Below are 16,442 nucleotides of genomic sequence, written 5' to 3'. Positions count from 1 at the left end.
CATTTGTTTCAAACAGATGCACCCTGCAGTGCATTCATGCTCTTCATATTTTAAACATCTATTTTCTAGTATTCTTTTTTTCTGTATTTTGATGTAACAACTGCTAAAAATAACTCCCAAAATATTTTTACCTAAGAATTCATCAACTTCATGTCAGGACAGTGATTTATCGTTGGTTATATGTAGTTTTTCCAAGAAGCTAAAATAATTCAATCAATTTTCTCAATTTAGGATGTATGGAAGAGAATTAGGGCTACTGAAAAAAATAAAACATTTTTAACTCATTTTTAAATATTATTTCAGTTTATTATGGGAAAAAAGTCTTACTTTTGACTTTAATCTCAGAATTCTGACTTTTTACCTCAAAATTCTGACTTTAATCTCAGAATTATTACTGAATTCTGACAGCTAACAAACATGTTAGCATTAAGCCATAGCCATGTTGGATTTAGAGACTAGCTCTCTTGTTTTAATCACCTTCTGCTCTTCCATTAATGAAATAGCATCACCGGGGACCCCTCGAGCACGTAAAAAGTCACGTAATTCTTTCATTTTCCACCAGTGTGTTACTGGCCCTCCCAAACAACTCCCTGCTTCATGGTGCCCATCTACATTAAGATCCAAAATTCTGAGAAAAATGTCAGAATTCTGAGATTAAAGTCAGAATTATGAGATTAAAGTCAGAATTCTGAGATTCGTAGATCCCTCCAAAAAAACTCACATCTTAATCAGTGAACCTGAGTGCTCCCTCATTAAGATCCAAAATTCTGAGAAAAAAGTCAGAATTCTGGGATTAAAGTCAGAGTTCTGAGATTAATGTCAGAATTCTGACTTTTCCCCAATATTAAACTTAAATAATATTTAAAAATCAGTTCAATTTAAAAGTGCAGTTGACTATGTTCAGGAGCAGAGCTCATTTTTATTCTTTCTTCTTGTGGGTAGAAACTTTTGCTTAGTCTAGTAAAGGATCTGTACTGTCGGAGGGGAGAAGGTGGAAAAAGTCGTGTCCAGGGTGCAAGTGGTCTTTTATGATTCTATTGGCTTTCGGTTAGAATCTGTCTATATAAATGTCTTTGAGGCTGGGTATTGCAGCCCAAAACACATGTTCTCCTCTCCTCTGCATCAATTAGAGTTTTTTTTCTGTTCTCTGCAGTGCATGGACAAAACAAAACAATGCAACAGTAGGTCAGGATTCTTTCGATGGTGGAGCAGTAGAAGATGATCAGCAGTTGTTGCGGAATGTGGGCCTGCCATCACTCTGAGGAAGTACATTCTTTGTTGTGCCTTTCCCGTCTGCTGACGGATGTGTGGACCAAGTGGATCGGGAAAGAAAAGTGCATTGACCACTTTGACAATTTAAAAGCATCTCCTTGGTTTTAGCTGTATTTATGTCGAGTATAGACCATTGTCTCAGACACTGAACCTCCTCCCATTAGGCTGACTCATACAATGGTTATTTCATCATCAAATTCTATGGCCATTTAGCTATTGTAGATAGGAGAGCTGTCATGAATGAAGAGAGAGTAGAGCACAGGGGTGAGGTTGAAATGTATTTCCCCAACCTGATGTTCTTCAGTCTGTTGTTCAGAAAGTCCCCTATCCACTTGCACAGTGCTGAAGCTCAGATTTCACAGCTTTTGAACCAGTGTGTATTGGCTTACTGTGTTTAAGAAAGATTATAAGTCCACAAAACAGCATCCTTTGTTTTCCAGGTGCATGAAAGCTGTGTGTAAGGCCATTATTAAAGTATTCTCGGTTGACCTATTTGCCCTGCAGGCAAACTGGTATAGATATCTGAAGAAATGGCACTTTTAATTTGCGAGAGGATAAACTTAAAGAGTCAATGCTATAATTTCTGAAATTAGATGATATGACATAGAAGTTTATGATTATTTTCATTAATTTGGGTCCCAGTTTGTTACAAAGCATTTTTCTGGAAATTATTGCAAAACGGCGTCAGTCATATTGATTTACGATGAATAGAAATCCAGCATAAAAGGGTAGAAAAGAAACCAACATAAAATACGTTATACTTGACAACTGTGAGAGACAGACGAGTGCATTATGTTAGAAAAATAACCCAAGGAAGCAGAAAAACTGTGCTCTACTACTCAAAATTGTTAAACAAAATAATCAGTTTAGCAGTTTTATTGTGTATTATTTTAGGGAAATCATAGAAATACCAAACTGAAGTAGTTTACAAATTAATTTTAAAATATCATTGCACCTGGTTAAAGAGACTGAAATGTAATCCTGGATTAAGCTTTATACCAGATCTCTACCAGGGTGGTTAATGCTTGTGCTGTATGTTCAACAAAATGTAAGATTAGAAAAAACTAACAGGTTTCCAATGTTTACTCCAACTCTGCAGTAAAAACATTTATGTTTCTTGTTGATATCTAGCGCTGGTGAAATACTAACTGCTCATAAACTGTGGGATGACAAGTTGTTACACCTTATGATGTGATTTTGAAAATTTACTTTGTCTTCTACAGAAAAAGAAGCCAAATATTGTGGAAATTTGAAGCTCTTTTAACATAATCTATCAAAATTAGCCTTTCTTGTAAGTGCATGGCATGGATTTTACGAATAAGCACTTTAGAGCACCAGAAGGCGCTTGCCTTACAGCTCAGTGAATCTCCTCAATGCTGTGACCAGAATCGACAGCATCTTCAGTCTGTTTGGTCCTATAATGTCCAGTCAAGCTTTATTACCTGAAACACACAAATAATATTGAATGAATAAAATAGCAAACACAACATTATGTCCATTGACTATAACAGCATAATTGTGTACAAAAACAGATGGCTGCCTGTGTTTTAGGCCAGCTGTCTCCTGTTTTGTTTTTTACTCAACATCTAGCAGGTGTTTTGAGTTATGGATGTATGCAATATAAAATCAATTTAAAGCACAGCAGTATGCCTCCACGTTGGCTTGGTACTTTGCAGCATGTTTCACACTCCGGAGGAATGACTGAAATAATGGTTTTGAAATCTTATGCAGTAAGGTGTGATCATATTTGTCAAAGCACAGACAAAAGCATAGGCAAAAGACTGAAGCTGCAAAACCTCACCAGGCAGAATGCGTGATTAGTCTGATGCTGTTGTGTTGTATATTTATTGCCCACCCTGGTAGGGGTGGTACATATCTTATTTAATCATAACATTAGGACTCTCATATATTGTTTATGAACACACGGCCTAATGGCAGTTTGTTAGAACAACTGAAAGTGTGAATCGAGCTCAACTTATGGTCAAACAGATAATTCTGCACATATATGGATTAAATTCACCACTATTTCCATTCAAAATATAAGAGTTTATAAACAAAAATCATTCAGCTCCAAGTTAAACTTATTTCAGTTTAAAACTCTTGACTAAAAACTAATGAAACTCAGCTAAACTATATACAAATAAGAAGGAAAAACATGGTGGAAAACCATAGTTATTGAGATGATGGAATGATATCTTAAACTTGGATTTTTGTGCTTGAGAACCAAAGTTTATCTCTACGAGTTTGGGACTTAATCAAATCAGCTTTTCCCTAATTTAGAAAAATCTGAATGTTTTCAAACCAAATTCAAATGCAAATCCATGAGTTTAATAAAACCTTATTTGGCCAAATTTTATTTGATTAAATTATGTGCTTAATTAGAAACCCATAACATTTAGTGAATTGATTCTTAGTCTTCTTTGAATGAGCCGGCAGCAAACAGACCAGTGTTTAAACCTTTAGTGAAATAAAGCTTGCTTTAGCTTTACAAACAAAAAAAATACTAAAAAAAAAGATCACACATGTAAGCATAACATACCACATGTTAAATCATGTTAGCTTTCTCCTTACTCAACAGTAAACATAAGAAATGATCGGAATCATCAAAAGACATATTGTTGAAATGGAGAATCTGTCCCTAACAGTCCCAGACCATGTGCCTCTGCCCATGTCTGCTTTTCGGAGTTTGAGTTTTCACCAGCAGTTAAGAGCATGTCAGGCTCACAGCAAAGGTTTTCCTTTCCTCCAGCCACACATCAGAGGATGGTCTTCTTTTGGAGGCTCCCACCTCCAGTCAGCATCTAAAGCGTCTAGAACTCAAAGAGAAATGCTGCAAAGGTTCTTTTTTGCAACAGTTTGGTTCTGAAATGTCAACCATCATGACTTGGCCTTGGTCAGTCTGGAGATCCGGACTTTGGGTCTGGCTTACCATGATGGCTTCCTCTCCCCCTGAATAACTTCTTAGAAAGAGAAGGAGATCCTGTGTGGTTTGTTGTTTTTGTCCAAAAACACCATTGCACCGCTCTATGGAAGTGTCTTTTCGAGGTGAGTTTGGGGAAGGTTGCAAAGCTTGAGTGAGAGTACAGAAGAGTCTGTGCAGGGCTGAACTCCATCCTCTCAAACCAATGGCCTTTTTAGATATCAGCATGAACATTGGCCCTCAATGTCAAAAAATATAATCATAGTTATGACCCAAAAATGTAAAACTTAAATAAATCATCTAAAAGAAGAGATAGGAATGTTTCGTATTCTTTTGAGGAAACTGTAAAACACAAACTATTATTTGATGCCTGTGTTTGAAAGAAGTAAAATCCACTTTGTATGCAAGATCCGCCAACAAAGTTAGACGTTAGAATGTAACATGAAACAAAAGGCACAGGTGAAAAATCATTATCATTATGAGCTATGAAAAAAAAAACACCTGAGTGAGCATAAATTTGTATTTACCAATTTGCATGGTTCAGTTTGATTTAGGTGTGTTGGACCAGGGACATATATAAAAGTTTTAGATTAACATCTCTAGAGGATTTGAATTAGTTATGCTGGAGATCTGCAGTTATATGTGCCTGTAACTATATGAAGTCCTATTCTGGTAAAAATAGAAGGACCTTTATCTGCAGTTAAGGTCTGATTATCTAATAATTTCCTACTTCGTAATACACATAGGACTCATTTCATGGTCACTGGACCTCAGAAATTTCATTACTTGTCCCATAACTTCACCTTGAAAACTGATGACTTGCAGGGATAAGTGGTGCTCTTTTTTGAGTCTTGAATATTGAAGAAATAACAAAAACTGCCTTTTATCACCCAATAAATATTGCCACAATCGAGTTTTATCCATTTAAAATGCAGAGGTTATTTTATTTGTGTTCTTATCCAATAATTATTATAATGCACAAAGACACAAATAAGGTCTGCAAATTATTCATAATGTAGTTGTTCACACTTTACCCAAAGCTGAGAAATATGAGGACATCGTCTCAGACATTCACTTACTATACAAGATTCTAAGTGACCTTACACTTTCCTATCTCCCTGATGTTCCCCACCTGTATGTTTCACATCGGACTCTCTGGTGTCAGGATGCTGGAAGTCTTACGAGAAAGCTGTGGGGTTGCATGCTTTTCCCTTTGGTGTGATCTGCAAGTTCACCACCACACCAGACAAGACCCAAGGTGCAGACTGTGCAAAGGGGTTCCTGACACAATCCAGCACATAACGGCAGGGTGTAAGATGCTGGCAGGGAAAGCTTACATGGAGTGCCATAACCAAGTGGCTGTATACAGGAACATCTGTGCAGATGGGCTGGAAACCCCAAGGTCAAAGTGGTAAACACCTCAAAAGATGGTAGAGAATGACCGAGCCAAGATCCTGTGGGACTTCCAGATACAGACGGATCGAATGGTAAAGGGAAACCAACCAGACATTGTGATGGTTACAAAAAGCAGAGGAAAGCCATTGTAGTTGACATAGCATTACCAAGTGGCTGCAACATTAGGAAAAATTAGGAACATTAGGAACACCAGAAACTAGAGAAATACTAGGGGTTGAAGAAAACCTGGAAGTTCAAGGTATCAGTGGTACCCGTGGCCATTGGGGCGATTCGGGCAGTGGCCACAAACTTGAAGAAGTACAGCAGATCCCTGGAAATATGTTAGACATCTGGGTCCAGAAAAGTGCAGTTCTAGGAACTGCAAAGATATTGAGCAGAACCCTCATGTTCCCAGGCCTGTGGTAGAAGACTGAAATATGTTTATTAAATTCAACTTGTAGGTATCTCACTTTCTTTTTAAAAATGGATTTTAGCATGTACTACATTGATTGTAAATGGCTATGTGGAGAAAAGAATTATGGGCATCATTTTTTTCATTTGGGACCTACAGCAAAGAAAAAAAAGAAACAAAGAAAACTAAACAAAAAAATATCTGGTAAGGAAGTGCTTTCCAATGTACACAGAAATTGACTGATTTATTGAGATGTGTTCAATACGTATTCCCCCCATGTGTGTTGTCGGTTTGGATTACTTGGGTCATTATCCACATCTGGTTTAAATTCTATGTTAAAAGCCCTGTGAAAAATCATACAAATTCAAAAACCCAAATGAATTTGATGTTTATTTTACCTGCTGTATTTAATTAAATTAGTCAATCTGTCCTGTCAGTAACAGCAAATTTAATTACACTTTTACACAATGAATGCCATTATTACACCCTTGCTTTTAGAAAGACTGGTCTATCATAGTACTGAAACTGTTATGTATTTTTAGACACCACAGGTGGGATTTGTGTCACATGTGTTTTACTGCAGTGACACAACAGGACGTGTAATCCATTGGACCAAGACATAAAACTACCCACAACATAGGATCTCACTCTAAAATCCCTCAGGAATCATACTGCACAAGGAATCAACATATAACAGATAAACCACAGTTAAAATATGAGTTCTGTAAACCCTGTTAACATTACTCAGTACTTTTACCTGGTTGCATATAGAGGAATTTCTAATTTATGTCACGATGGCCTTCTTGTTCATGTAAAAGGAGGATAGGAGAGGATTTTGTGTACAAGTGGAGCAGAGTGTGACTTTGCATCACTAGCTCTGCTTGTTAAGAATGCAAAGGAAAATCAGGATGGCAGCTTGGCATCACTATATCACCCGCACAGCCTTTCTGGCAGCTTTTGGACTCCAGTGTGAGGTCAAGTCTCTCCTTAAAACCTGCCAGAGAATTATTGAGCTCCTCTTTCTGACTCAACGGGTCACCCTTGTTTTCTCTTGGTTATACCTTATTGGATAAAACAAAATAAGCAAGAGGATGATAATATATAAAAAAAGAAATGACAACTTTGACACTGCAAATCAACAATAAAGCTTTAACAAATGTAAGTAAAAAGACCTGAAATAGATCTAAGTACAGGTCTTTTTTTCTATACAAACATGTTTCTTCTGACAAAAATAACAGATTTTTTTTTAGGTTGTCTGGCTAGATTCCTGACATTATCGCAAAGATTCTATGGAGGTAGAATTACATTAACATGATGGCAAGGAAACATCCCAGCCATCACCAAAAATGAACTATCTACGAAAAAAACTTGAGGAATCTTTCATAAACAATCACAACAGCAGAACAGAAAGTTTTTCTAACACCTTGTTCCCTATTTATATATTAACCATAGGATCCTTAAAATGTAATTCTGCCAAAGGTGTGAATAAGTTGGAGACTAACTTAAAAGCATTTCTGAGTCACTTTATATGGTACATATCTAAAAGATTTTTCCGGTCAATGCATACCCTAAATCGTTACTCGGTGCAGGCTGCCCTTTTCAAAAACATATAACTTGAGAAGGTCGGATCATTGCTAAATGGGTCAGGTTACCTAGAGTGCCACTTTACAGCCGTCTGAGCACTCATACAAAAAATGTCTGCTGGTTGCAAAAGGCAAAAAAAAAAAAAGATATGACACTTGCATGAACAGATATATGTTGGGTTCTCTGGTGTAGGATTTATGCTTGAGAGTTAAATGTACCATTTTCTTTAGATGTAACTCTTTGACTCAATTTTTTGGTCCATAGGGATCTGTCATCAGATTCTAAAATACAGCGGGAAACGGCTTAATTTTGTTACAGTGCAGTGTTGCAAGTGGCCTTCAGGGGGGCTAAAACCTGAAAAATGACTGGTCTATCACCCCTACTGGCAAAAAGTGACACAATAATGCATTAAATGACAACCATTGCTATAACAAGGTCTAATTTCTAACAGTCTAACCTGTATCTACAGTCCACCATCTGCTGATGAAGGTTTCTAAATCCCAAATCCCATTAATTCTGTAAATTGATGTTGTATACCAACTGACAATTTCTTATGCTACACTAATGTGCAAACATTATTATTACGTTTGCTGGACAACTTTTTTTTTTATAAATAAGTTTACTTATTTTATATAATCACTTTTTTATTATTCATTTTTATTATTTTAATTTATTTGTGTTGATAAATAACCTGTTCATTTACACCACTAAAATGTAATTTTCCTTTCATGTTTTTTATATTTAGCACTTTGAATTGTCATGTTACTGAAATATGCTATTTGAATAAACATGCCTATCCTTGCCTTACATCCTAATAGATAAGTGTCACTTAGATCGTAAAATCATCTCTTTTTGAAGGCTGATGGGAAGTAATTCAGTGCCTCTAGGATAAAGCTCTGAGGGCCTGAAACACTGACAAGTGAATGTGTTACAAGGACTTCAATCCGCACAACAAGAAACCTTAGAGTTTGTCAGTCATGAACAAAAGAAACGAGTGCACCATCAGAATTTCTCTTGTTTATATTCAAGTAACAGAGAGGTGAGTTGATGCTTGCTCTCTGAAAAGACAGATTGCGTGTAGTGAGTTAGATTTGGGAGCCTTCAGTTATATCAATCAGTAACGTTGTGCTAAAGGGTGGCAAACACACTAAGAGCAGTTTCAGATACATGTTTGGAAAAAAATGCGACAGCAGGCGACAGATGAGAGGAAAACGTTTTTATAGATAGTGAAATAGGAGGCTATGTGCCAGGAGTGGGCATGGTGCCCATGTACATAACTACTACTAGATAGCATGTGCATGCTGTGGAATTATACACCAGATGTAAGTTCCATATTTCCATTCTTAAATGAATGGACAACTATTCAAGAGCCGATTGTAGTGGTTGTAGTTGTCACATAATGGTCGTTAAATTCATACCTTGATGAATACAAATAATGAAATATGACAAAATGCCTTCAGGTTTGGCAGGAGGAACAGGCAGTCTGTTAGATGAGCAGAAATATTGTGACCTAGTAAATATTTTGCACTGCTGTAAAATCTTCTATGCAGCAAGACGTTACAACATTCAATAAAGGCTTGTGATTAACTCTTCCAACGCTCAGCCCAACTTACATTAAATTAGTGGTGAAATATTGAAATAGACTGACTGCATGAAGTGATGTAATGTACTTCAAGTGCAACTTTTCAGACTACAAAAAATAAGGCAAACAATCTCTCTTAGTGAGCTTTATAAAGGAAGGGATCTTTATATTGACAGGCTGGATTTCCTCTACTGTAAATCTCCATCTTTTCTGTGCCTGTTTTTAATGCACTCCTCAATAGCATTCTGTCTCTCCCTCATCTCGCCTCTGCTGTGAACAAAGTGCATATTTGATAACCTACCACATGTTTGATTTCATGAGCACTACCACCCTGTCAGGCACAGTGAATGTACTGTTTCAAATAAAGAGATTTCTAAGTCGGGGCATTGATTTTGTGTTCACAGTGAAGGATTTCTGTATGAGGTTATTGTTTAATTCACTTTCCTCTGCAAAGGAAAATATGGACTTTAGAAAAAAGTAATGGACTTTTCTCTACTTTGTACAGTTTCTCTTTGCTGTTTGATCATTAACTTCAGCGGGAGATATTTTGTCGATACTTCTACATGATTGTATGTAATTTCCTCTTTTCATTGCTTGGTATACAATTGTACTATACAGGTTCATCTCATTAGATCGAAAATATCCAAACCTTGATTTATTTCAGTAATCAAATGGAAAAGGGAAATTTACTCATCAAGTCATTATGTGCAGAGTGGTGCATGTATTCATGTATTCATTACCATCAGTTATTATTAACAAATAAGGTTTATAAGCAATAAAAACATCTAGTTTGTTTTTTTTAAGCAAAACTACAATATGTCAAAAGAGTAACAAAAACAATTGTTTATTTTACAGAAATGCAACCTTTCTTTGCAGTATGAACATCACAGTAGATGAAGAACACTGATTCTTGTTCAGTGGTCTTTTTGCAAACCTGTTATTCCGAGTTGTTTTTAAACATGTGTCATCCACCAGGCTATTATTTGAACATTTTTAGATCAGCTTACAGATTTTTTATCTGGTTTTGCATTAATGCTGACTATAATGTGAAGGTAATTAGCAAAATTTATGTGGTTGGTTAACACAGGGTTTATTTACAAAAACAATCTTACTCATGGTATAGCTCTGCAATAACATGAGTAAGGTTGCTGCTGGATTTAACAGATACTGTTAAATAATAATGTTTTGCATATTGTTATGTTGTTAAATATCCCAATATAGGGCTGTGACATGAAATAAACATTATGCTAAAATATATTTGGTGTTATGAAATACCCAAGGGATTATAAACAACAAATCTGGCTTGGAAGTAGTATTTGGATGTTCTTGTCTTAACAGTAAGGAGCAAAGACTGAGCAAGGAGAAACAACTTAGCATGAAACTAATGATACTTGCAAATGAGAACAAATGAGTGCATCTAGCCAAAAGCTCTAAATAGCAGTAACAAAAATGTTTTGAGTTATTGTAATTAACTATTTTAAATTAACTGAAATCTAGATAGAGAAGTACATCTTAATCTTTAAACTTAATAATTAGAAAATACTTCTCTTTAATCAACTAAAAATGATGTAACTGATTGAATCAAAATATTAACTTATTCTGGTTTATAGTAAAGCACTGTTAGGCAGACAGCTTGTTTGATAAAGCTTTTAGGTGGTGTGGCTCAGGTTATCCCTAGTTATCTCTATAGATATGCAGTTATAGACTTAGGGTGCTGAGGGACATAGGGACCAGTTTTCATCATTCTGTTCTCAATTTCTGCACTGTCTAACCCCTAGCTTTATGTCCTTCCTGTTTTTTTCATCATAGTAGCTTTATCTGATCTTGTTCTGTTTGCCTGTTTCATCCTGGAGGGAGGTATGAGCTAGACATTCAACATCATCGATTACAGAAGATGGTGTTGGGCCTGTTTTTCAGTGCTTAGTCCTTCCTATACATGGCTTTAGGCTTAGCTTTTACTGTGATAAACTTTATGTGCTCTCTTCCGTCCCTTTTGACATGAAAACTGGCTCTTAGCTCATCTACTTAACTGTTTCTGTCTAGGCAATCTGTCTATCGATTAATGCTTCTACGTTCCTTTTGTAAGTCTGTTTCTTTCTCCATAGTCAGCTTTGGCAGAGGGCTGCGTACACTGAACCCGGTTCTGCTGCAGGTTTCTTCCTGTTAAGAGGGAGTTTCCCCCCTCCTTTTTTATACGCATGCTTAGTGTGAGGAACTTTTGTAGAGTCAACAACACAAAGCAACTTATACTGTATGTACAGTACTGTCGCCACATGCTCATTCAGGAGGAGTAAATCCTGCAATTGAAGGAATCTGCGAGATTTTCTTGATATAAAACCAACCTGACTTTATGATTTGATTGAATTTTTTTAACTGTCTCGAGATTTGTGAATTCACGAACTCCAAAAAATACATCTTGCCAGATGCCAACAGATGCATTTGGCTTGATGCAAAAATTGGACCTATGAAAGGCAGTGACGTGTATGACGTCAACACATCAACTAGAGGCAGAAAGGCTGAACCAAAACAAACATGGCTGTGTCAGTTAGAGACAGAATACCCTGTATTTCTATTTCTCAAGTATCTCCAAGCCGAAGGTTCCTTTAAACAAAGAAATCCTCCGTTGCCTGGCTGCCTCTCCTCTCCTACCCGAGCCACACCTGCCTGTCCACCCTCCAACCTTTTTTAAACCAAGCAAGTAATGATCAGCTCAGAACCAACAGCTGCTGCTGTTCTCTGAAAAACCTCAGTGTCACCTTCCCTGGAGTAAAACAAACAACTACCACTGAGTCAGCTGCTTCTCACCTTTACTGATCGGCTCCTATCAAACTTTCACTATAATATTAATTTTCTCTGCAGAACAGGGGCGATCCAGTCCACTAGCTTCCATCTCCAGTCCATTTATTTTTCTTCCAAAATAAAAACTCTTTTTGATTCCTCGTCTCCATGGTTGTCCTCCTTTCAGAGTAATGACACAGAGTAATGAACCCTCCGTAATGACACACATAAACCAGGGAATCATCAGCATAACAATGAAATACATTCTTAAATAGAGCTAATTGGCAAGATATCCAAGGATAATGGCAGAGGTTTTAAGCCCTATTGGATCCAATACAATAACCGAGTAGAGAATGACCACACAACAAGCTCTATCAGACGGATACAATTGAAAGCACGTTAGAGCCATACACCAAGTGCCTGCAAAATGCTCAAAGATGGATATAACATAAACACAATTTCTGGATTAACATAGCTGATCTTAAACTTATTACAGTATGTTATAGTTGTCCAGTCAGATCTGAGTGTTGCACTGTTTTCAACAATATCTCTTCAGCTGATTCAAGCTGCAGTAATGACAGTGCCTTCTGTTAATAAAACATATAAGGAATTGGTGATTAAGTTAAAACAGAATAAAAATAACTAATTTTCAGCAAGATTTATTTTATATCATATAACATTGGAAATCACATGCAAGATTAAGATCTACACTACTGGGTAATAAAATGTGGAAGTGGGATGTTTTAAGGGAAGCATAATAAAAGCAAGCCATAAGCCATATATCGCATTGCAAAATAGTTTTCTTTTTTTAACACCTTATATGCAAACTGTTTGAGTTTTTTTCATCTTCCATGACTTTTTCTAATCTAATTGCTAAGTGGCAGTAATGACAAATCATTTTTCAGCTTTCTCTATCACAACAAGTCCTGTGCTGGCTTCTTTGTCTGCATTTTTCCAGTGCTCTGTTGTTTCTTTGTCTATAAACTCCCACTTGTGTTTTACTCCTAGCCCACTCTCTCAGTAGGAAGGTTGGACAGACGCTGCTAAGCAAATGCTCCTGCTGTCATGGTGTTAGTTTAGGTGTCAATTTTTACTTGCATGTGCAAGTTGACTAACAAATGGCCATTATTAAAGATGCAGCTATATCTCAGCACATCACTGCTTCACAGCAGGATGTCTGGAGGACTGATGTGCCAGGATTTGTCACCAGTCAGTTTTTACTTTCAGAGCACTTAAGATTTTACTTTGGTGCAATAAGGACATTAGATGCATGGACAAATTCCATTGCTTAAGGTTTATATACCAATCTACAGGCATCACTTTAGTGTGATTGTCAAAATAATTAAGCTAACAGTAAGAATCGCATATTATTGCACATATTATTCATTCATAGATTGTTGTATTTCAGTAAAAATAAATGTCCTTACCCAAAACTAAACTGGGGGGAGATCTTTTGAAAATAAATAACCAAAATGGATTTTATTCTTGTTCTGAAAATGTGTTGAACTGAGTAACATTGTTATAAAACTAACCACCGAACAGGCTTTACTTTTTCCACAAAATCCATCATTTTAGTGTTTTTGGACACAAAGTTCTCAGTCTACTGTAACTATGCTTTAGGAATTGTGGAAATTCTTCCACTTGCCTTAAACTTACTGCATTGTCAATAAAATGAATCCATAACAAATATTGTATAAATGTAAAGAGAGTGAATATTCAAAAGTTAAGTTCTAAATCATGCATAGTCTTGGCAGATTGAAATCTGTTAACACATGAAGTTGGAAAACGGGTATCTAAGTCCAGGACCCTCAGCAATAGTTTCTCTCAAGGCTTTATTCTTTCCTCTCTGCCCTTCTCCGTATGCTACATCTCCACTCACTGGTCTATCAGGCTCCTGATGACACCAACCTAATTGGGCTAAGGGAGATTAGTCTTCTAACAGGTGGGAGATTGTTCATCTGGTGACCTGGTGCAGACCTGGAGCACATTAGAGTATGTACTTCCAGGAACAGCTAAAGTTCAGTTTGATGGTGGATACCTGCAGCTCCATCATTAAGTCCATCCTCTTGTCCTCCATCGGAGCACGGTACGAGGCTGCCACCACCAGGGACAAGACTAGCCTCCAGCATAATATTTGCTCTTTACATAATGTTCAGTCATCGTCACACTCACAGTCAACCATAAATAGTCCCTGCAAGGCACCACACAATTCCAGCTGATCAATATTATTAAATTTTTACTAATGGCATCTGCAGCAGAGAGAGGAAAAAAAAAACACAATTTAACCAAGACACAAAACAAAGTGTTGGCAAGAGAGGTAGAGAGTTGGAAATGTTTGTTAGAGTAGTAGGGTGATAAATAAAAGGAAGTATTATGAAGGGAACACAATCTTATATAGGCCTATTGACTAATCAAATTAACAATGCCATTCAGGCAGCTTTGCAATTATCATTGGCCTCGATATCTCAGATTTATGGATAATTTATTTAAATTGTTCTGATCCTAGAAGTGGCTTTGCTAAAAGAACAAATTAACTGTTGGGGAATCTGTACCGCTAAGAGCCCATTTCTAGGAACCCAAGAGTTATAAGGAGCTGTAATCAGTTTATAAAAAGAAAAAAAAATACAAAATAGTTGTACTTTTTTCAGCATAGTTAAAGCATCTATTACATATTATGACAGATATGATACTTAGCTATTCAGCAATCCTGGTCAATGGCTCAATCCCCTGTAAGTGATCACACATCATTAGTAAGAGATATGTGAGGATGAGGAAATATTTAAATGCTGTAAAAACATAGATTTTTAAATGAAGCTGGCTTATTAACCAATTTGTTTTTTATTTGTGTGACACATCGGCTTAGCTGTGCCAGCATTAAGCGGTTCTGGATCCAATAAACTCCATTTATGACTGAAGTCTCTTATCAAGTCAAATATAATGTTTGAGATGAATTATGATACAATTTGGCTTCAGTTCCCCTCACCATCTCTGCTGCCAGTTTACCCTGTCTCCAAGATGTGTGTACGCATACAAAGGGTCAGAATTTGAGGGACTGCACATTTTGACCCATTTTTTATTTTTTTTTATAGTTCTTATCTTTTGAGGAACATTTGAAGTGACACAAGTTTTAATGAGGCCGAAGAACATCCAGCCAAAAAAATCTGTTCTTCCCACCTGCCTCTGGCTTCATAAAAAATAGGATCAACCAGTGACACTTCTTCCAAACATAAAAAAAAAAACAAGCGGCTTGCACTTGTATATGTATGATATTTAAAATAATTTATAATGTTGTTATTTAATAACTTGGCATACTGCTCTTCATAAAAAGCTTGCATTTGTTAATTCTAAATTTTATGTTCCAACATTTATTTACATCAATCTGTTTGCTTGTCTGTCTGTAGCACCTCATCACCAAAACAAATTCTTCATACAGTACATGTAAAACACAACCGGGAAATAAAGCATTTTCTAAATTCTGATATTCTTGCAATTATATTTTCATACAAACTGCAAGCTTTTCTGATAAATAATAGTTCAATATGATAAGAGAGGGATTATTAACTATTTCACCGAATTGTAAAAAACTGGCCAAAATGTCTAGCTTTGTGGTTAAAAATGTATTAGCAATCTCTATTTTTTTTCTTTGTTTTTCAGTTGTTCAGTTCAGGCAGATTTTATTTTCATCTGAGACAATAAAGCATTAAGTGCCATTTAGTATTGTGATATGAAACATTCTGTGCTGACTTTTTCTGGGTTCATCCTATACTTCAAACACTTTCTACAATCCAGTTATAAGATGCTCACACAAGCACCTGTGGACATTCATTTGAAAAATGTATGGCCTGGTCTGGTGCATGTATTTGAGGGTAGATCAGTAGGTATGTGTCTGTGATGTGGTCTGTCAGGTGCAACCATGCAAAGGCCGGGGAAAATAGTACTACGATTACTCAGACAGGTATTCCATACTTTATAGAAGGAAGTTGGATGTTTACTGCAGGGCTTAGATACCAGTTTAATTTAAAGAATATCTCAAACCACTGATATTTCGCAGAATAAAGTACACTTGAGACTTGAACATACTGTTGTATTATAATTAGGCTACATGTTTGGCCAAATTTGCTATAAGACTAAACTTTAATGCAATAAAAAAACAGCTGCTTACTTTTGTGTGAAGGCATTAAGAACAGTGGCGGTAAGATTATATGAAAAGACTATTGTGATACATCTATCTACTGGTTCCACACTGCAAAAACAATCTAGAAATGAGTAAAATTTTAAATGTAAATTGACTTGTTCCAGTGGCAAAGTGTCTCACTTACCTCCTCAAATTAAGACAAAATGCACCTGTTTTAAGAAAAAATGACTTGTTAAGATTTCAATTTTTTGCAGTGCAATTTTTGAGCTTAAGATACAGATTGGGAAGAATGCAAAATGCTTCAACACAATAATTTGAAAAAAATAAGTACAGGACCATTTATATACCTGTAACCCTTAATTAC

At 36.3% G+C, this 16,442-nt stretch overlaps 1 protein-coding gene across 3 annotated transcripts in view; it reads right to left on the bottom strand.

Moving 5' to 3' along the window:
* Window positions 1–16,442, bottom strand: part of LOC119771809 (SPHK1 interactor, AKAP domain containing) — a 151,835-nt gene that overhangs the window by 79,251 nt on the left and 56,142 nt on the right. For all 3 annotated transcript variants that reach the window (XM_038267970.1, XM_038267974.1, XM_038267972.1), the window contains one exon: window positions 2,627–2,714. In XM_038267970.1, coding sequence (XP_038123898.1) covers window positions 2,627–2,670 — 44 coding nt within the window. In that variant the 5' untranslated portion in view covers window positions 2,671–2,714. The remainder of the gene's footprint in view (window positions 1–2,626; window positions 2,715–16,442) is intronic.

This window comes from Cyprinodon tularosa, unplaced genomic scaffold, assembly GCF_016077235.1.
Source record: "Cyprinodon tularosa strain WSP-4 unplaced genomic scaffold, ASM1607723v1 ctg69, whole genome shotgun sequence".
Classification (NCBI taxonomy): Eukaryota; Metazoa; Chordata; class Actinopteri; order Cyprinodontiformes; family Cyprinodontidae; genus Cyprinodon; species Cyprinodon tularosa.
This window is presented reverse-complemented; position numbering and strand designations above follow the sequence as displayed.